This window comes from Toxotes jaculatrix, chromosome 15, assembly GCF_017976425.1.
Source record: "Toxotes jaculatrix isolate fToxJac2 chromosome 15, fToxJac2.pri, whole genome shotgun sequence".
NCBI lineage: Eukaryota > Metazoa > Chordata > Actinopteri > Toxotidae > Toxotes > Toxotes jaculatrix.
In genome coordinates, this window is record NC_054408.1 from 269,100 (window position 1) to 289,745 (window position 20,646).

A 20,646-nucleotide genomic window follows, 5' to 3' on the forward strand; every position below is an offset into this window, starting at 1 on the left:
CGGGTTCAAAGGTCAAACTCCGGACCGAGGAATGATCAGAGTCTCAGTGAGACTGCAGGAGACAATCTGTCTCACAGGACTTTTGAATATTTCAGAGTCTGTCCTTAGAATCAAAGATGACACTGACTCATCAGACCAGGACACTCTGTAGAGTCACGTATCTGACGACAGCTCCACGGTCACCGCCGCGACACGCGGAGAAGCACCCGCTGAGCGTATCACTTCCTGTGCTGTCAGACATACTGCAGGTAGCGTGGCAGTCGGAGGACGTGGACTTCAGAGTCAGGATGAGATGATAATGAGGCGGCAGAGTGAGGAGGGGAGCAGCAGGGCAGATTCTCCCGGCAGCCTTCCTCCGAGGCCGCAGTACCATCAGGGATCTTTGGACTAATTGAGGAACCTGGCACAATAAACCAAAAAGACAAACATGGCGTCCGTGTAGCAGCCGGGGGGGATGTTCCAGTTCAGGAGGAGGGGGGGGCTCATAAATCTGAGATGTCTGTTGGCCTCCTGTGCAGGCTGGTGAATATGGAGGAGAGCTGATGGATGGATGGAACAGGACTCTGGGGATGGAGGTTTAGCCATATGGCTCTTTAGCCCGGCCTGGACAGCAGAGTGGACGGGGACCGGTCGCTGAGGTCACTTCCTGCAACCTCATGTGGGACCTCCAGACTGCTGATCTCAGGTCAGCAGAGAGTTCGACCTCTCCATCCCCCGAAAACACAAAGTCAGACCCTCCGTCAATCTGCCGGACAGCTGACAGCCGATCTGACTCGGGGATTATGCTGCTCGAGCAGTTTGAAATTCACCAAAATAAACTGTGTCCGAGGCCGTCAGAGCGAGGAGAGTGAACCCACAGAGGGAAATGGAAGGATAGCACCCAGCAAACGGTCGCCTCCTCCGACCCACGGCTCAGCACCGTCACCGATCACGCCTCACGAACACAGACTTTTTCTAAACGTGTGAAAATGTGACCGTTAAAACATAAATCTGTGTCTGTGGCATCTTCACAACGTACGTCAGGGGAAAATAACGTGTTGCTAACTGTTAATATGTAAAGCTCACAGTCCAAAACCATACAGGAAATGGAAATGGAAAGTTTGTTTCCATTCAGGATAATGGCTTTAAAGCTAACGTACCTGTTAGCTTTAGCCCTCGCCTGTTAGCATCACAACGTGTAGCCGTCCGGTTCAGACGTACTGTCGACGTCACTGTTGGCGGTCATTCGCTAAAAAGCTAATGATAAAGCGGAAGCTGCCTTTGTTTTCTGTGACAGTGGCTCATCCTGAAGGTTAAAGTTCATGCTGCTGTTATCACAGCTAACAGCTAATGATGTTAGCTTAAAGCTGCACTGCCTCGTTGGTTTTCGCCTGGTTTTAGCGTCTTTACGGCCGCGTTCAGCTGAGAGCCCGTTAACACGTGTTGGTGTTTTTACAACAGGCGTGAACGGACACCTGGGACAAACCAGCAACGAGCTGAGCTTCCTGACGTCAGCAGCTCGCTGTGGCGGAAGCGTGTGCTGCGAAAGCAGCAGCTCTCGGCCACATGTAGCTTCTCTTCTCCCCAAAATAAACCAGAACGAGTCGATGATTTCCATCAAAAAGAATAAAGACAGGACGTGTGACCCAGCCTCAGACTGTCGCTCTGCAATAATGAAGTGTTGGACAGAGAGTCTGACACTCAGGGGGCTCAGAGGGGGCTTTGATTAAGTCCTCCGAGCTTCATTAAAAACCATGAAAGCTCATTTTAGAGATAGGCCCCCCCCCCTTCTCCCCCCTCCTCCCCCCTCCACCACCAAAAGCACTCATCACTTTCTGTCTCTTCTCTCTGTTTGTGTCTCTGTGTGAATACATCAGGGCAGCTGGGCTCGTCCCTGCCTTTATCTGCGGATCGTCTCAGACCAGCTGTAAACAACAAACATGGAGACCCGAACACTTTCATTCACATTCATCATGTTAAACACACGCTGTCCCAGAGAGTCTGAACAGGGGTGTCCACTTACTTTTGGCTTTATAGCGTAAGACGTCCAGGTACAGATCATGTGACCACACCAGGTAAATAAGGTGGTCAAAGCAGAAACATCTGTCTCTATCCACACTCGCAGCGCCATGTGAAAACCTCCCTCAGCCTCCAGTTTAATATGACGGGGGTGATGAGAGGGTGGGGGTGGGTGAGAAGGGGGAGGGGGGAGTCGGGATCAAAGCCAAACTTAATTTGCCAGTTTGAGAAATGTGAAAATGAAAACGAGGGGAAGGTTTTTCATTCCAGGATGAAATTAGTCAGTGCTAATGCAGCTCTCTGACATCATCGCTGACGTCTGTGACATCATTGCTGACGTCACTGATGCTTCTCTGTGCGTTTACCTCTTTGTTTGTTTGTTTGTTTAGATCTTCAGTAGCTGCTGGTTCCATGTTAACTGACAGAACGTCAGGAACAGGTGCACGCGGCGGCCCCATGTAACATTTCCACCTCTCTCCATGGGGGGGGGGGGGGGGTGCGGGCACCACCATCACCTGTCTTCTTTGTATCATGTATGATGTGTATCTGCTCAAACATGCGTCACACCTGCTTCACTGTAGAACGAGTTCTGAATCCAGTATCAACAGCTGATCCACCTTACTCGTGCTTCCTGTCACTGTCTGCTGTACATGTAAATGTGCTGTCTCACACAGAGAAGACGGGAGACACGGAGGACAGGTGAAGACGAGCTAACTGGGACACAGGTGAGTTTCAGCGATGTATCAGCGTCTTTCTGAGACGAAGTAAAACAACCTGCAGGTCTTTGCTGAGCGATTCATCATTAACAGACTCATTCTGATGGACTGACTGCAGCTCAGTGTTTCCATGGTGCTGCTCTGCCCTCTGCTGGACATGTGCTGTCACTGCAGGTACAAACCACTCACTGGAGATTTAAAAAGAAAAAGGAAAAAAAGGAACGATTGAATCTTCTTGTTGACGCCTGGTTCTGGTTCTGACGGTTTAACACTGACCTTTGTACCGTTTAAGGTTTTCCACTTCTGACAGTTCAACAGGAACTGGGATAACTGGGTTAGATCAGATACATATCACACATCATTTTACTGTTCCATTGTTTTTAAGTTCGTGTTTCATCGTAATCTCTGTTGTCCTCCTTCCATGTGACAGAACTCTAACGGCTGTTTTTTTTTTTTTTTTGTTTTGTTTTTTTTTTTTTTTAATCACCTGTACAGCTGCACGATTCCTGGACAGACACCAGCGCTCTCCCAGACTCTGAGGTGACACATCAGAGGAGGCGGCTCAGGAAACGGGCCGGGGATGCTGCTCTCAAACCTCTGTCATCCTAAAGACCTTGTCCTCTTCGCTGAGGTCTGGGGATCCTGGTAAGACTAGATAGAGACACACACACTGGTAAAGTACACAACTGATTTCAGGCAGAGGGTAAAAGCTCTGGCAGCAGAGAGGACGGATGAGTTGTCTTCACTGTGTGGATGAGACAGACGTGTACAGACACTCTACGTGATATACTACAGAACTCATGTTGTTTTATTTTGAAAAGCAGCTGACAGACCTCCGGCTGTCGTGTCATCATCCTCTAATGAAGCTCCGCGACCATGAAACCAGTTTGTGTTGTTTCAGTACAACAAATGCAACGTTCCTGCAACGCTGCGTTTCCTAGTCAATGAGCTGGGTATGATCCCAGTCTGCAGCCACTGGTCCAAACAGACGAAAACATTCCTCCTTTTCTCAGAGCAGTCAGCCTAAAAATGTCCAACACAGGTGGACGGTCTCTTTCTGCTTGGTTGTCAGCAGGTCGAGCATCATCCTTCACGTCTCAGATCAAAATCCCAAACTTCCTGAAGTGGTTCGAGTTGTTTTTGGTTGTTGTTGTTTTTTTTTTTGTTTTTTTTTACTGTTTCCTGCAGTCTTGGCAAATGGCTGTAGAAGGCACCGGTGGTCTAAGACCTCCTCGCTGTAAAAGACGGTGTGTCTCTAGATTTTGTGAGTCTCTGTGGTCTCTGAGCAGGATTTAGTGTCCTGCAGCTGTTCTCTCTGTTGACACCTGAGCTGTTGCAAAATCCCCAAAACAGAAATGGATCAGCAGAGTAAATCAGCTAGTAACAGCTCATCTCTGCTCACGCTGCTCGCACACGTTTCTGACTTTATTTTGTTTTATTAGTTTATTTATGGGGGACACTGTCAAACAGCACCGATGTAAAAGCCACGGACAGGAAAGTCCCTGATCGTTCAGGTGCAGATCAACGGCTGAGTCTCAACCTAAGGACTTGTCCCTCCTGTGTTGAGCCGTGTCTGTGTGCAGTGGTTATAATAATAATAATAATAATAATGCTTGTGTTTGGGTGCGTGGTCCTTCAGATGGACCAGTTTCTGTCCGAGGTCGATGCTGGTTTGAAAAACACAGGGGTGTGGTGGTTTGCTGAGGACGATGCTGCTGCTCAGCTCAGCTGTTCGTCCCAGATCTTTGGCTGTTTCCACAAAGGTCCAGTCCAGGAGCGTCCTTCAGGTCTCAGTGCTCCTGCTCAGGGGTCTGGACACTTGCTGGTACATTCTGAGTGACTTGGTGCAAGAATGGTCTGTAGATGATTCACACTGAGATTCAGAGGAATCTGACAAACAGTCTCAGACGAGTCGGTAAAGAGTCAGAAGGATCAACCTTCAAAAAGTCAAACTCTTGATGGAAACTGATGAACGTTGTAGGAAGGAGGACAAAAGAGAAATCTGAATTTGGAGAGAGACACCTGAGGCCTGTCCCAGACCTGGGTACAGGCCTCAGTCATGAACCTGACATCCAGGTTGAAGGTGATTGATATTAATATTGAATATAAATGTCTTTGTTGAAAGGACACCTTGAGCCCGTTTGGTCCAAGGTTTTGTACGCTCCTTCTTCAGGACATTAGAAGCCTATGTACCAAGTTTCATGTTGATTGGATGTTCACAATGAAAACTGCTGGCTGCTAAATTCTGATTGGCTGCTGGCAGCCTCACTGATTAAGTTATCAAAGCAATGTTTTGAGATAAGTTAGGAAACAAGTCACTGGACAAAGTTTCAACCAAAATTTGTCAATGAAAGAACAAGATGGGTGCATGTCCACAGCTCGTCCACGTCAACTGTACTGAGACATTGTGATGGACATTCAGTCAGAAGCAGAGGAACCAGTGAAGCATAGACTCAGATGAACTGAGAGGCTAAGCAGCAGGGTGTAATGCTGCCGTTACTTTACTATCACCTGTTTTATTTGAAGGGTGCAAAATAAAAACAGAATCATTTTAAACAGCTTCAGCCTGTGGAGGAATCCAGAGACCAAACAGGAAGTTATCTAACGGTTTACAGCAGAGCAGATCCCTGCTGGCGGATGTGTGATGAATGATTGACAGCTGAGCGATGGTTGTTACCAAACCCTGTTACCAAACGGTGATGACGGGCCGGCGGGACGTTCGCTCTGAGCTCAGAGGGTCAAACAGAGACTCACAGTGTGACAGCATGAATCAGACAGAGAGGCAGTGAATCAATGAATTAGAAGACATGAGCTGTGTAAACAGAGTTAACAGAGTGTTGGTGTGTTGTAACGGCCGGCTGCTCTCTGTGGGGGGTGGGGGGGGTGTTTGACTGACAGGGACAGCCTCTGCCTCCTTTTGGTCAGCGGCTATTTAATGACTCAGGCTCCGTTGTCACTTCATCACAGAGAAACTGCTGCTCTTTAACTGATTCGACCGACCGATCGCTCAGAGGGGAGTTTTCATGAGCTGCTGTCCAGCCGTCTCAGATCAATCCAAATCGAAGCCAGATCAACTCCGTCGGCACCGACGGGCAGGGTGGAGGTTGCATAAATGGCTGCCATGTCCCATCATGCCCCATGAGGGTGCTTGCCAGCCAATGGGGAGTGTCGGGTGGGTGATGATGCAGGTGGTCCCCCCTGGTATAAAAGCCTAAACCACCATCTGGGCCCTCCTGAGCAGTTGGAGCATTCCCAGCCTCGCCTCGGGTGGAGGGATTGCGAGGAGGGAAAGCAAAACTACACGGCCTATCAGTGTGTAGTTTTGTTTTTTTCGGGGGGGAATATTTCGAGGCTCGACCGTTCTCACCTTGGATTTTTCTGGAAAAACCTTTCTGGATAAGGAGACCTTTGCTCATCAGAGTCAGCTGGGCTCCGTCCCATCAGTCCGAGGCACTCTTGTGGATACAAGTGAGTAGCTTCCACCTTGTGTCCCCATATGTCCTGTGATTACCTGCCTTGTCTGTGCTGACTCATGTGGTTTATGGGGACTCGGTTCAGACAGTAGGTCAGGACTCGTGTTTTTGTCGAGCTCTCTTTGCCTTTTGGTGTTTTTGTGTTAGTTGCACATATTTTTGGCTGCAGCTGGAAGCGGCCGCACGAAGCACAGCACACAGCGACCTGAGAAAGGCCAAGAATAGCCGCTGATAGCATGAGAGTGGACTGTCAGCTGGGCCGCTGATGGCTTTTTAAGGGAATCAGCAGCAGGGCTATCACTTGCACCTCCAGCTATGTGCCACATGGTGGCTGTCAATCAAACTGCATGGGGTCAGGGTGGGGGGTTAGAGAGGGGGGGTCAGTGTATTTTTGGCCACTGCCATATCTGTTGCTCAGATTCCAGTCTGTAAATATCAGCTGAGTTTAACTGGTTTCTTCCAACTTTCCAGTTTTTTGTTTTTTTATTAAATGTGAGCAGTGATTTTTGATCGATTGATTGATTGATTGAGGCTTTGATCACATCAGTGGTGATCAGCCTGTCGACTGCAGAGAAACTCTGAGAAACTCGACACCTTCACCTCAAATCAGCTGACAGTCCTGAAAAGAGAAACAGCTGTTCTGTATGAGGCGTTTAATGTCACATTCAAAAACCAGGAACAATCAGGAAAATCACTCAGGTCCACTGCTTCTCGACAACTATCAGCTAAATAACAACTGATTGATAGATATTGATTTTTTTTATCAGATGCTGAAAAGTTATTTTAAAAAGTTTCACGTTACTTTTCTGAAATTTATTTGCTTGAAAATAAAACTGGCTTCAGGTTTCCAGCTTCTGTTGGTCGCTGTTTCTCATGTCATGTTTGAAACGTATCGTCAGGTATTTATTTTGTGGCGCCAGCTCATGTTTCAGCAAAGACTTTAAATGGTGTATCAGAGGGTTGATAACGTACGTTTAACCAGAGTGTTTCTGTGAAAGTGAAAGAAAAGGAACAAAAACAGTGAGAAATGAAAAAATAAAGAAATGATCTGAGGTTTGTTCAAAGTTATTTTAAGAACGACTGAGACTTTAAGAGCAACTTGTGTCATGTGAGAGTTCACAGTAAATATAGAGGATCTTTTCTGTGGGTTTCTGTCTCAATGTCATTTTTAATATGTTGTCAGATGTTTGTGATGTGTGATGATGTTTCACTCATTAGAAAAACCACAGAATTTTAAAACTTCAGTTAAAAAAACCAAATAACTAAAGATTTTTCCAACAAATTCACAAAATCAGCATGAGACAAAGATTCATTTAACTTTAATGATTTATTTATTTTTATTCTTTTTCTCCAGACAGACACTCATACATGTAGAAATATATATACACATTATAAAATATAGTTTATGGTGTATAATTTTGGGTTGAAGGAATGAAACAGCTGTTTTCTGCTGATCAGTTCGTCCCTTGTTTTTGAAAATGTGTGTTAACGTGGATAAAAGGTGGTTTTGTACTAAATCACAGTCCTGAAATAAAGAAGAGTGAAGTTGTACAAACCTCTGAGTGTGGAAGGAAAATATTCAACCAGATTTGTTTCTATGAAATGTACAAGTCACCGTCGTAAAAGGCTTAAAGTTCTGTAAATACTGACCAACGTGCAGAGACATTTAAACACAATGAAACAGATTTAATCCAAATTAAAATGAAAAGGTAAATAACTGAATCGGACAAAACCAGAGTCGCTCGGTCCTGTAACAGAGGAAACCTCCTTTCTGCAGTGTTGTTCTGCTCATGTGGTCGAGGGGGGAACCTTGTATCTCCGCTCACAGATCGTCTGTTTGTCCTCATGCACTGAATTTTTAATATGGAAGCAAAAAGTTTTAAAGTTTGACTGAAAGAATAACAAATATGAAGTATTAAAAGAAAAATGTTCTCTGATGCTCGTCAGATAAAGTAGGAAGGGAAACCAGGCAGCTTTTCAAAGTAAAAGTAAGCAATGACTGAGCTGCTGCTTTCCTCACTTTAACATTAACACCCAAACTTTAACAACTGTTCTCAGCCATCAATTAATCTGATGATTATTTTCATTTCGTTTCTTGGTTGTTGATTAATTGATGATTCCGTGTTTGGTTTATAAAATATTATTTTTCCAAACCAACAGAACCCCACAAACACTCAGTTTAATGTCACAGAGGAAACAGAAAAATATGAAGATCTGGAACTCGTCAAAATACTGAATGAGTTCCAGCTCCAGAGGAAATATTCAGTTTTATTAACAAATCAATGTTTAGTTTAATGAATTTGATTGTAAATAAAAGTAAATAGAGTAAGTTGGAGCAGATCAAAGGCCAGTGAGCATCTGCTCATGCTCACACCACAAACCTTACAGAAGCTTTTACGATGCAGTTTTACGACTTGATCTTTGGAAAAGATCATGAAGAAAAACAGGAAATAATTCATGACTGATTTTAATTCTTATTTGTTTTGCATTTTCTCTTTAGCTTGTGATAAAAGATCTTTTGATTCTTGCAGCTATAATAAAGTTTTTAAAGGTTTGTCTCCTCTTGAGAACATAAAAACCCAATTTCTACCAAATAACAGTAAAATATATTTAAAATGGAGAAACAAAATCTGCCATAACAAATTTTCACATAATATAAATATTAAATGGAAGTTGCCTCCTGAGGAAAAACATTTTACAGCTCAACATCAATACAAACTAAAGTTTAATGTATAATAACTTTAAGTAAAATGCAGTGTCTCATATCAGTAATAAGATCCACAACAATACAAACTCCATTTAAAAATCACTTAAGATAAAAAACTCAAATTAAATCACGGTGAAGTTTGATTCTGTAAAACTTTTCGTCTCTAAGTTAAACATGAACATTCTGAACATTCAACATTAAAATCAGACTGTGCTGAGTTTTCTCAGCGTCACAGTGATCAGAGGATCTCCGTAATATTTATATAAAATTTACAAATGACTCATTAAAATGTGATAAGTCAAAGTCAAAGTCCATAGGCGACATTATCTCACTGCTAATTTACTGTTTTATTTGACTTTAATTCATAAAAATCTTCTGATAAGTAAAAGTTTTTTGCTGTTAAATCAAATTAAGGAAAAGAAATGTTTTTATGTCTGATTCAGCTCGTGATGCATAAAATAAAACCCAAAGCTCAAATGACCATAAACAAGAAAACAGGATAAAAAGACTGAGACAAAAACCAGAACCCTGAGGGGTCAGAGGGAGACCTGAGTTTCCTTCCGTTTTCCTTTTCTCTTCTCCTTTCTTCTTTTTTCCTCCTGTTTTGGTTTTTTTTTTTTTTTGAGAACAAGCTTTTCTGTGTGAGTGGTTTTCCACATGGAGCAGTGTGTGTAGATGGAACTGATCCGGGTTTGTTCGGTGGCTGAGATCAGCTCTGGTCTGGTTCTGATTCTGATGTGGTTCCGTGGCTGGTTCCTGTTCTGTCTCAGGCCCCGTGTGTCCTCCGGGCTTCACCTTCTTCCTCTGAACTCGAACACGTGGCCGAACCTCCAGCTGCTGCTGTCCGTCGCCTTCATCTGCCCCCCGACATTTATAGCTCCTGGCCATCTCACCTGTCTCAAGCCCCCCCCCCCCCCCCCCCACACACACACACACACACCCTCCCCCCACCCACTGCCACTTCTGTGAAACTGAAGCCTCTGTGCTGAGTGAAGCTGCAGGAGACACTCAGCACATTCTCGTCTGTGACATTAACACTGATGGAAACGATAAATTCACTCAGACTCAGAGGGAAAACGCTGCAGGACCTGCTGGTCTCAGCGCAGAGACACTGCAGGTTGGACCACAGCTGCTTTCGGACTCGTGGTTTTTAGTGCTTGCTGTTGTCAGTTGCGTATTTAGCTGAGGTCCGCTGTCGTCACAGGCAGGTCTGCATCAGTTTACTGGCCTGGATCCCGGTCCTGGTTAGTCCTCCTCCTGCTGTTTGAGTCTGATGATGGAAATCTGACATTTCTCTTTCAGTTTATTCATCAGCCTGTTTCGCTGTGGGTCTGATCCTGATCTGAGCTGCTGTCACACCTCAGACAACAGGATGAACTTCCTGTGTTTCCTCTCTGTTTAAGTGCAAATGAAAAGTACAACATAAAAACTACAGGTGTGAAGTTTAAAGATGTGGCTGTTTTTACCAAGCGCTGAGACTCTAATGAAAGACGCTGCCCAGGTGCATCATGGGTAAATGCAGGCTCTAGTGTTGTTGGAATATACTCTGTCTCACAACAATGGATGTGTGGAAGAGACTTCCTGAGGAAGAGGAGTGTGTGTCTGAGGTTCAGCTGAGGGGGTAGGAAGGGCAGGAAGCTCTGGGCTGAGACGGGGGGAGGGCCCGGCGTGAGGACTCAAACTCAGTCTCAGGCTCAGGCTCAGACTCAGTCAGTCCACATTCTGAGCTGGACTCTAAAAACCAAACACCTTCTCTTTACAACAAGGTTAAAGCCATGAGAATTCTGCAAGCATCAACAACTGCAGCTCCCTTGAAGCTTTGGGACGGGGTAATCTGAACCGCAACAGATGCAGGCATCTATTTGTGGAGAGAGGAATTATGGGACGACAGCGTCTCCTTTCCTAAAGGCTGCTCCTGTGTCTCTTAGACTGAAGGAGGAAGGAAAGGAGACAGGACATTTGTCCAGCGGTGATGTTTCAGCTGACGGCTGACGGACGTTTCATCACTTTGTTTCTCTCTGTTTTTGTGTTGCAGGGTGCCGACCATCATGTCAACGCAGGCGCCAACATTCACGCAGCCGCTACAGAGCGTCGTGGCACTGGAGGGTAGTGCCGCCACGTTCGAGGCTCAAGTTAGTGGTAAGAGATGCGTGATCTGTTTCTGAATTGAACATGGTTCAGTTCAGTTTTTTCTTCGGTTTCACTTCATTTCACCTCTTTGACACACCATTCACACTCGCTCACTCACTCACTCAGTGTCTTACATGGTGCAACCATCGGGGGCAGTTTAGGATTCAGTTTCCTGCTGAAGGACACTTTTTCTTACAGATTTAACTTGATTGTAATTTTTTGGTCAATTATAATTTGAGATTAAATTTTACGTTCAGATTTCTTACATTTTTCAGAATTTGTAAAATCACGTTTTTTATCCCAAAATTGGGGATTGGCGATTTTGGTCGGAGATTTCTTACGTAACTTTTACGTTTGACCTAAGTTGCACTTTTATTTTCTTCCTGAGATAAAAATCTTTTAATTTGAAGTTTGGGCCTTTGTTTTGTTGAATGTTTGATTTCAGTCTATTTTTTTTAATTTCTTATGTTTTTAAACTGATTTGAACTTTTTTTCCTGCTACATTAACCTGATGTCAGATTTACATTTATCTTTAACACATTTAAACTTCCTCAAAAGACTGTTCTTACATTTCATATTAATATTATATTTTCTTATCCATAAAATAAATTGTTAATCTGAGATAATATATTTTTTTAATGTTTTAACTTTAATTTTACATCTCTTATCCTGAGATTAAACCTTTAATCTGATTATTTTTCAACAAATTTAGACAAAATTTCTTGATTTCAACATTTTTTTTAATCAGAGATTTAGATTTTATTCTCAGGGTTAATGAACCGTAACCCTGAGATCAAACATTTTTCATCAAATTCTGACTTTAATCTCACATTTGTGATTTTGAGATTAAATCTTTCTTGAAATTAGAGATTTTGTATATTTTTCAATAGGTTTTTTTTTTGTTTGTTTAAAATGAATCTCACGTTTGACATTAGCTGTTGTTCCCTGGATGTTTTGACAGCGGACCTGTCTGGTTCTTCTCTCCTCTGCAGGTTCTCCAGTTCCTGAGGTGAGCTGGTTCCGTGATGGCCAGGTTCTTTCCGCCGCCGCTCTGCCCGGCGTCCAGATCTCGTTCAGCGATGGCCGCGCTGTTCTGAGGATCCCTGCTGTGACCGCCGCACACAGCGGAAGATTTTCCGTCAGAGCCACCAACGGTGCTGGACAAGCCACGAGCACCGCTGAACTCCTCGTTACAGGTGAGAGCATAAAGAAGGTTAATACAAAATTGCTTACCCGAACTCCTCCAATCCTCTTTGACTAATGGCAGAATTTGTCTCTCTGTCATTTTTATGTCGGAATCAGTTTCTTAAACCCAGATTTCTGGTACATGTACAAGAGTTGAGGACAAAGTTCCAAGAAAATCGACTGCAAGTGACATTTTTTGGACGGATAGTGAGGACCTTTGTCTTTCTCTCATTGAGATGGAGAATATTATAATGTCTTATAATAATGTCCAGTGTTCGACAATTTAGAAAAGACTGAATATCATGATCTCAGTTTTTTGGGGAAATAGAGCTGAGTGTCGCCAGCATAGAAATAATAAGTGAATTAAATTTGAGCTTTAGCTTAAATCCATCAACACTTTCCTCTCCAGCGGAGACGGCGCCTCCCAGCTTCCTTCAGAGACTGCAGAGCTCCACAGTGAGACAGGGCAGCCAGGTGAGGCTGGACGTCCGAGTCACAGGTATCCCCACACCTGTGGTGAAGTTCTACAGAGAGGGAGCCGAGATCCAGAGCTCGGCTGACTTCAGGATCCTCCAGGAGGGGGACCTGTACAGTCTGCTGATCGCCGAGGCCTTCCCGGAGGATTCTGGGACGTACTCTGTGACTGCCACCAACAGCAGCGGACGGGCCACCTCCACCGCTGAACTGCTGGTTCAGGGTGAGGACTGTTTTTATATCGCTTCATTACGTTTTGATATTTTTTAGGTGAATAATATACTGACAGTGAGATGCTACTGTGATAATGATTCCACCCACTAACATGAACATGTGTGTTCAGGTGAAGAAGCCGTTCCAGCAAAGAAAACCAAGACCGTGATTTCAACCTCTCAGATTTCACAGACCCGTCAGACCAGAGTGGAGAAGGTACGAAAGGCTTGCTGATTCTAAAACTGTAAAACATGACAGGTGAGGTTTCTGTCGTCTCCATCTCTTATCCTGTGGTTTCCTCTCAGAGGATGGAGGCCAGTTTCCAGGCCACCACCATGATGGAGATGCAGGTGGAGGGTGCCGAGCTGACTCAGCAGCTGGCTCACAAGACTCCGCCCAGAGTCCCTCCCAAACCCACATCCAAGTCCCCGACGCAGCCCTCGCTGGTCGCCAAGGTCGCTGGAGCACGCCAACAGTCGCCGTCACCTGTCAGACACGTGAAGGCACCCACGCCCACACCTGTCAGGTGAGAGGAGTCTTTACTGGTCGTGTTTATTTAATATGAGGTGCGACGCACAACAGCAAAGCAGAAAACATGTATTTAGTGCTGGAGGTTGAAGAGAGTCAGAGCGGGGTGATGGTGTTATCGGAGGTTGGCCCTCCGCAGGCCTGTAACGTGACCTCCCTCCCCCGTCTCCAGGCCTGCCTCTCCCACTTCAAGACTCTTGGTCTCCCCCATCAGGCCAGTCAAGTCCCCCATCACCACACGCAAGCAGGCGGTCGCCGGTGCCGACGTCCTGCCGCCCTGGAAGCAGGGAGACTACGTGGCCGAGGCCAGCTTCACCAGCATGACCAGTATGACCAGCAGCACTGTCACACAGCTGGGCCAGGAGCAGCGCTGGGAGCAGCAGGTCAAAGAGGTGAGGGGGGACACCTGGGGTTGGGGGATCCATGTTGTCATCCTGTGGTAAACGAGCCCAAAGAGCAATTAGAGAAACAAGGAGGAAAGATGGTGCCAAAGGGACCAAAGGACACATCCAGAGAGTATCAGTGTCTCTGATGTCCAAGATATTAACACTTCACTGTCCTCCTTTTTGTTGGACAAATTGCTTGTGAGTGTGACTGTTGAACTTTGACTCTGTCTCTTTGTCATGTTGAATATTTTTTCTGAATAACTCTCTGATGGTCTCGTCTGCTTGAGTCCGCTCACGCAAAGCGATGCACTGACTGGTTTTCAATGTGTCTAACCGACGTCAAGAGGCAGCATGAACACAGTGAGGAAAACACTAACGCTGCCCAGATTTACCCAGAATGCAGAGCGACCGGATGACACTGCGAGCCACAGGAAGATGACGTGACTTTCATCGTTCAGATCACTGGGACTCGTGCGGTGATGAATTTAAGTTTAAGTTTAGGTCAGGGAGGTCTTTATGTAAAATAAACCTCTGATGATGTGACTGTATCTGAGTGTGAGATGTGTTTCAGTCAGTCACACATGAGCGGAACACATCCGCCTCGATTCGACCGAAGGAACTGTCGCGTTTCACAGAGGCAGCGTCTCGCTCGGTTTGCCTGATGGAGACGTTCCCTCCACCTGGAGGTCCGGCAGCCTGAGGACCAGGCCTCTCCTGGTCTGTAATAGGTGGATGCATCGCACTTGCTCCCTCGTCTTTTTTGAGCACTTTCTGAGTTTTTGCTTCCACAACGTTTCACAACTTTTCTCCGCCCTCAGCAGTTTTTCATCTGTCGATGCTGCTCTTTATTTTCTTTCAGCTAATTACAGCGTTTCTGCCTAGCAGATGAGCCCGTGTTGTCCTCATCTCCTGTCCGTGACGTTTCCATAGCTACGTTGTACAGTCTCTTATCATAACAGACACTGATCCCTAGAAACCATCAGATTATCATCTGCAACTAACGAGCGAGCACTGACTGTCACCAGCTCAGTGTTTAATGTTTCCAGGCTATTTCCAGGCTAAATGTTGAACTAGTCCTTTAAATCGAAATCTGCCCTAGCGAGTGAGGACAAGGACATATTTCCCTCGTCTGTCTGTCTGCCTGTCTCTTACCTCTGTCTTGCCATGGATGTCCTGAGATCTATGTGCTATGTGATGCTTGTTGTGTCTCCAGGCTGGGGGAGGGAAAAGAGCTGGGGCGGTGGCCATGGTGGTGGCCGCCGTTGACCTCGCTCGCGTCCGTCAGCCCGTGCATGTCGAGGGCGGTCGAGCCGACGAAGAGGAGGAGGAGGCTATAGAGGCAGAGTTAAGGCAGCAGGCCGCTGCCACCGCCGCCATGGCTACTGGTCAACAGCATCAAGCCGGCTGGACAACAAGAGTGCAGGCTGGCAGAATGCTTACTACTGCTCAGGAGTTCACAGCTGAACCAACCCTGCTGCTGCCTGAGGTTAGATAGGTCTCCAAGAAACACCAGAACTACCAAAGCGCTTTTGGATCAGATCACTGGCAAACAATTTTTCAGGTTTCATGAAAATTTTGAGCTTTAAAATTTCAAAAATGTTTTAGTTTTGTCGCAGCAGTTCCATCACCTGAGCAGTACTGATCATCATGTATACATGTATAAATGATACCAAAATGTATAGACAATAGGAAAATCTCAGATGTCCACAAAGAGACAATAAGAACTCCCAGGTGTCCTCACAGATGACAGACTTACGTGAAATAGTTGTAAAATAAAATGATCATGTAAAGAGTGAAATTTCCTGAAAATAAGCAAAATTATTTGCCAGTGCTTTAAGATCCAGGAGGAATCTCTTGGTAACCATGTCACTATCTGCAGCACTCACAGGAATCACGTGTTATTCAGAACATTTATCTTTGCATAAATATATTTACAGTCCAGCTCTTAACGTCCTGAGGTTGTAACGCTCTTGTGAACTCTGTTGGTTACTCCAGATTCAGAGAGCGACAGAAATCTCCTCCCATGTGGACACTGGTCTGGCCCCGTCCCCAGTTCCACATTTCACAGTTTCTAAAGTTTCTGTCCCAAAACCTGAGTCTAGGTCTGAGGTAAGGAGAAGCAACGTCCGAGCAAGCAGTGGAAAAATAATCCGCACATAAAGAGGGAAACTTAAAATAAGACACATGGACTGACCAATAACACTTTCAGATTTAATAACAGAAATCATTAGCATCAGTTACTGACCCTTTGCTAAGCCGCGAAACCCCAATGGCACAGATACGGTTTACAGTGATAACGTTTCTTTGATGTGAGTCTCTGATTTCAAACGGAGTCAGTTAGTATCTAACTAACCAGTTAACTGATGCTAACTCCTGAGGTGGTACAAATCTCCAGATCCATAGGGTTAGGGTTAACCCTGTAAACGCTGAATTACAGTTAAAGCTAAAATAAAGACTTGAGTTTGGGAAACTTAACTCAAACTTGGCTCAGGACGAATCCTGTAAAGATCAGCACAGAGCCACTGAATACAGTCGGCTAATTATATGATTTGTTAGGAGTTAGCCATATGTTTGCTCTTGGCCCTTTGATGCCATGCTAACGGGTTGCAGTTGGGCGCAGTTTGCTGTTTGGAGGACGGGGTTAGCAAACAGTCAGCTGGTCGTCACTGCTTGCCTGAAATGCAAACTTGTTGTGAACTGAAGTGACAAATAATCATGATCATAATGTAGCAAATAACAAAATGAATCCACCTTTAACCTTGTTTTTTTTCACTCCCTTAATCCAGACACTTAATCCAGCTTTATTTCAAATCCCCTCCTTTTCCTCCATCGTAGCTTTAGTAGAACTAATGCCCTGTAGATCCCTCCCTGTGCTGTGGTTTAACACGTTCTCTGAAAACAAACCAACGTATTTTCTTGATGATGGTGTGGCTGTTCCTCCTCTTTGGGCCGGTCAGGTTTCCATCGCTGGCTCTGCCATCACCAGCCTGCAGAAAGAGTTATCTTCATCCTCTGCTGCTGCTAGAAAGATCATCAAGCCTGTCAAGTCTCCCGGTCCGTCTCATAGAGTGGCAGAGACCAGAGTGACGCCCGAGCCCATCCCTCCACCTTTCAAAGACCTCTCTGAGAAATATCAGAGTCGTTTGGGCGCTGAGTTACAGAGGGGAGTGGTGCACTCGGGGGGCATGGAGGCAATATATAAGGACTGGGGAGCCCAGGTGTGTAATGTAGTTTAGTGGGCTGGACCTGAACAGGACAAGAAAACCTGATGAGTAGATAACGGTTAGAGAGTTTGGTGAAATCTAAGGGGCAGGATTTTCCTGCTCCCCATAGCCTGAACCCTTCTGATAATTCCAGCACCAAACTTTACATTTGATTTACTGATTATTAAGGAAGAGCTAAAGAGAAGTTGTGTTTTCATACTGTGGAACGTGGTGTCCGGTTTTCTTGATTTCTGTGAAAATCCAGGATAAACATCCTTCTAATAAAAACTTTAACGTGCTTATCGATGCTATTGACAACATCCTTCTCACCTCTTGAGTCCATCCAGCCTCATCTCCGTCTTTCTGTGCTGTGACATCTTGTCGTCACATGTTGGATGTGAACAGCAAGTTCAAAGTCTTGTCCTGTGTGAACATGTCATGTGATGTCCATGTTGTGGGTTTTAATAAAAACATTGTTTTTGGTTAGATTGCTTTTGTGCTCACAAATTTGTGACTGTGACAGGTGGTGGAGGCAGCAGCTGTACCTTCTGCCGGTGGCGGCGTGGTTCCACCCACACTGGTGTCTGTAAGTAGCTCAGTACTCCACCAAACCACAGAACAGATCGGTGCTGCTTTGGGACATTTTCTGAAAGCGTTGTGTTTCGTCTGTAGGGCTTGAAAAACACAAACGTGACAGAGGGTGAGTCTGTGACCCTCGAATGCCAGATCAGCGGTGATCCGACACCGGTCATCATGTGGTTCAGGGAAGACTACAAGATCGAGAGCTCCATCGATTTCCAGATCAGCTACGAGAATGGATTCGCCCGGCTAATGATCCGTGAGGCGTTCGCTGAAGACAGCGGACGCTTCACCTGCACTGCCACTAATGAGGCGGGAACCGTCAGCACCTCCTGCTACCTGCTCGTCCAGGGTCAGTTCAAACTGTAAAACAGGAGCAAAAGCATAAATACACAAAATATTTTATTTTATATTCATTGTTTTGCGTCATACTTCACAGTATGTAAAGTGTCCTGCTGTATATGCAATTACTTTTGGAGACCCTCAGGGTCGCACTGTGGGACCTCCTCAGTTTTCATTTTATATTGTATCCTTCATTAAGCCACGCCCCCTCTCACTTACTGTTGGTACATTTGTTCATCTTTCCGTCATCATATCACCAGTAACTTCCTGTTGAGACGAACTCTCGTTCTTTCTTGTTCAGTGTCCGAGGACATCGAGAGCAGAGAGGAGATCGCTATCGTCGCCGAACACGTTGAAACTGCTCAGGAAAAACTGTGAGTCGATCAAAGCTCTTTCAAAGGTTGCAAGGCAAACTGATATAGTGCAGTTTGATAAACATAGTCCACAAATTAACTCTGTATGAATGGGTGAATGTGACTTGTAGTAGCCGTTTACCATTTACTTAAAGATAGCTAGTGGTTCAGCTTGGCCGTGGAAATGCTAAAAGGCGATTTGTATTTCCAGAGTAACCGAAGAAGCGAAAGAAGAAACCATGTCTCAGGTGAGCGTGGCCGAGTCGGACGCTGCCGCCGCCGCTCCCTTCTTCATCAAGAAACCCAGTATCCAGAAGCTGGTGGAGGGAGGAAGTGTGGTCTTTGAATGCCAGGTTGGCGGAAGCCCCAAACCACATATTATCTGGAAGAAGAGCGGTGTACCGCTCACCACTGGATACAGGTGTGTAATATCGTCCTGTGTTGAGCTCTGATCTCAGAATCAAATGTGTCTGATTTTCGATGATATTTAATAGGCCACATTTTTTAAAATCTAATTGGAAATTACAGTGAAATATCCCGATCCCTATTTTACTGAGTCTGTCACCTTTTCCAAAGTGCCACCTTCTGGACAACTTTTGTATTTTTAGCTCACTTTCTGGCAGGACTGTAAAATTAGATGAATTATCCAAATACTGTTTGTTCATATTTCACCTGCACTGAACATTGCAGCCTGCAGGGGTCACCTGTTATCAATGAACAGCCTACATCATGCCCTTCCCCTTCACTGTCCTTCAGATACAAAGTTGCCTACAAGAAGGAGACCGGAGAGTGCAGGCTGGAGATCTCCATGACCTTCGCTGATGACGCCGGAGAATACGCCGTGTTTGCCAAGAACCAGCTTGGAGAAGTCTCAGCCTCCACCAGTCTGCTGGAGGAAGGTACGTAACCGTCTGCGTCAATAAAACCCACCATCCAAATGAAGTTACATCTTCCAGGACTTCAGAAGTATAATTACGGATATCAGATTTTCTCTGTGTGTCTGTCAACATGTCTCCAGTCCGTGAAATAAGTTGCCTGAGATCACATAAGGTTAAATGCTTTGTTTTGGTAACAGAGGAATATGAAGCCTACGTGAAGAAACAGGAAGCAACGTTTAAGACTGAAGTGACAGCCGTGGTGCAGGAGCCCAGAGTGGGAGACGTTCCCCCCGTCGTTGTTACGGCAATGGAGCAGATGACCACCACCATTATTTCAGGACAGGTAAGACACGGATGGAGTCTCGTTATGTAAATCATGAAGTTTGAATGGAGGAAATATCTGCATTTTTTCCTCATAACCTATAAAAGATCTCTCTCTACTACGTCCTGGACTTGGTTGTGACCAAGACCCATGTTTTGATTATCAGCTGATGAACATCTCATCACATCTGCAGGAATTCCATCTTTCTGCCATCGAGCAGAGGATCATCCAGGAGATCGAGCTCCGCATCATGAAGATTACGTACAGAGAGATAGTGACAGAGGACGGAGAGTTGATGGTGACCGCCGCCCCCACAGAGGCGGTGCAGCCGGCCTTTGACACGCCGGTGAAAAACTACAGGATCATGGAGGGAATGGGCGTCACTTTCCACTGTAAGATGGCTGGAATGCCACTGCCAAAGGTACTGAACATTTACAGAATCGCTTTCTGTGTAATAATCTGTCTCTGTTTAACTAAAAGGAAAAGGAAATTATGAATAGTGTTGGAAAATTGCACATTTGAAGCCAAAGTGGATTTTCAATGACATTTTGTCCTCTGCCAGATTGCATGGTTTAAAGATGGCGAGCGTATCAGGCCTGGAGACCGTCACCAGATGGAGGTTCTTCAGGATGGACGAGCCAGCCTTCGTTTGCCTGTCGTTTTGCCCGAAGATGAGGGCGTGTACACCGCCTTTGCTACCAACATGAAGGGAAACGCCGTCAGCTCTGGGAAGCTCTATGTGGAGCCATCTGGGGCACCTCAGAGATACACACCGCAGCCAGCAGTGCAGAGGATCAGGTAAGGTTTTACTCAAAGGACTGAGAAATACCTACAAAGTTTAGAATCATGAGCATCCTGGTACTGACGATGATTAATCCTCTCTCAGGTCCACATCTCCTCGTTCTCTGAGCCGCTCACCTGGGCGTTCTCCCAGCCGTTCGCCTGGACGCTCCCCCGCTCGCAGGCTCGATGAGACAGATGAGGCACAGCTGGAAAGACTCTACAAACCTGTGTTTGTCATGAAGCCTTCCTCATGCAAATGCTCTGAGGGGCAAACTGCCAGGTTCGACCTGAAGGTCGTCGGCAGACCCATGCCCGACACTTACTGGTTCCACAACGGTGAGTAAAACAAATAAAATCTGCTTAAACCGAGTTCTTA

At 45.5% G+C, this 20,646-nt stretch overlaps 1 protein-coding gene across 8 annotated transcripts in view; it reads left to right on the top strand.

Annotated features, from left to right (window-relative positions):
• Positions 1–5,963: 5,963 nt before the first annotated feature.
• ttn.1 (titin, tandem duplicate 1) overlaps positions 5,964–20,646 on the top strand; it is a 159,046-nt gene continuing 144,363 nt past the window's right edge. For all 8 annotated transcript variants that reach the window (XM_041056637.1, XM_041056638.1, XM_041056639.1 and 5 more), the window contains exons 1-16: positions 5,964–6,182; positions 10,930–11,033; positions 12,017–12,220; positions 12,619–12,906; positions 13,027–13,112; positions 13,202–13,422; positions 13,597–13,816; positions 17,537–17,599; positions 17,686–17,944; positions 18,236–18,308; positions 18,499–18,708; positions 19,044–19,186; positions 19,363–19,508; positions 19,681–19,908; positions 20,050–20,285; positions 20,374–20,606. In XM_041056637.1, the coding sequence (XP_040912571.1) occupies positions 10,943–11,033; positions 12,017–12,220; positions 12,619–12,906; positions 13,027–13,112; positions 13,202–13,422; positions 13,597–13,816; positions 17,537–17,599; positions 17,686–17,944; positions 18,236–18,308; positions 18,499–18,708; positions 19,044–19,186; positions 19,363–19,508; positions 19,681–19,908; positions 20,050–20,285; positions 20,374–20,606 (2,701 nt within the window). In that variant the 5' untranslated portion in view covers positions 5,964–6,182; positions 10,930–10,942. The remainder of the gene's footprint in view (positions 6,183–10,929; positions 11,034–12,016; positions 12,221–12,618; positions 12,907–13,026; positions 13,113–13,201; positions 13,423–13,596; positions 13,817–17,536; positions 17,600–17,685; positions 17,945–18,235; positions 18,309–18,498; positions 18,709–19,043; positions 19,187–19,362; positions 19,509–19,680; positions 19,909–20,049; positions 20,286–20,373; positions 20,607–20,646) is intronic.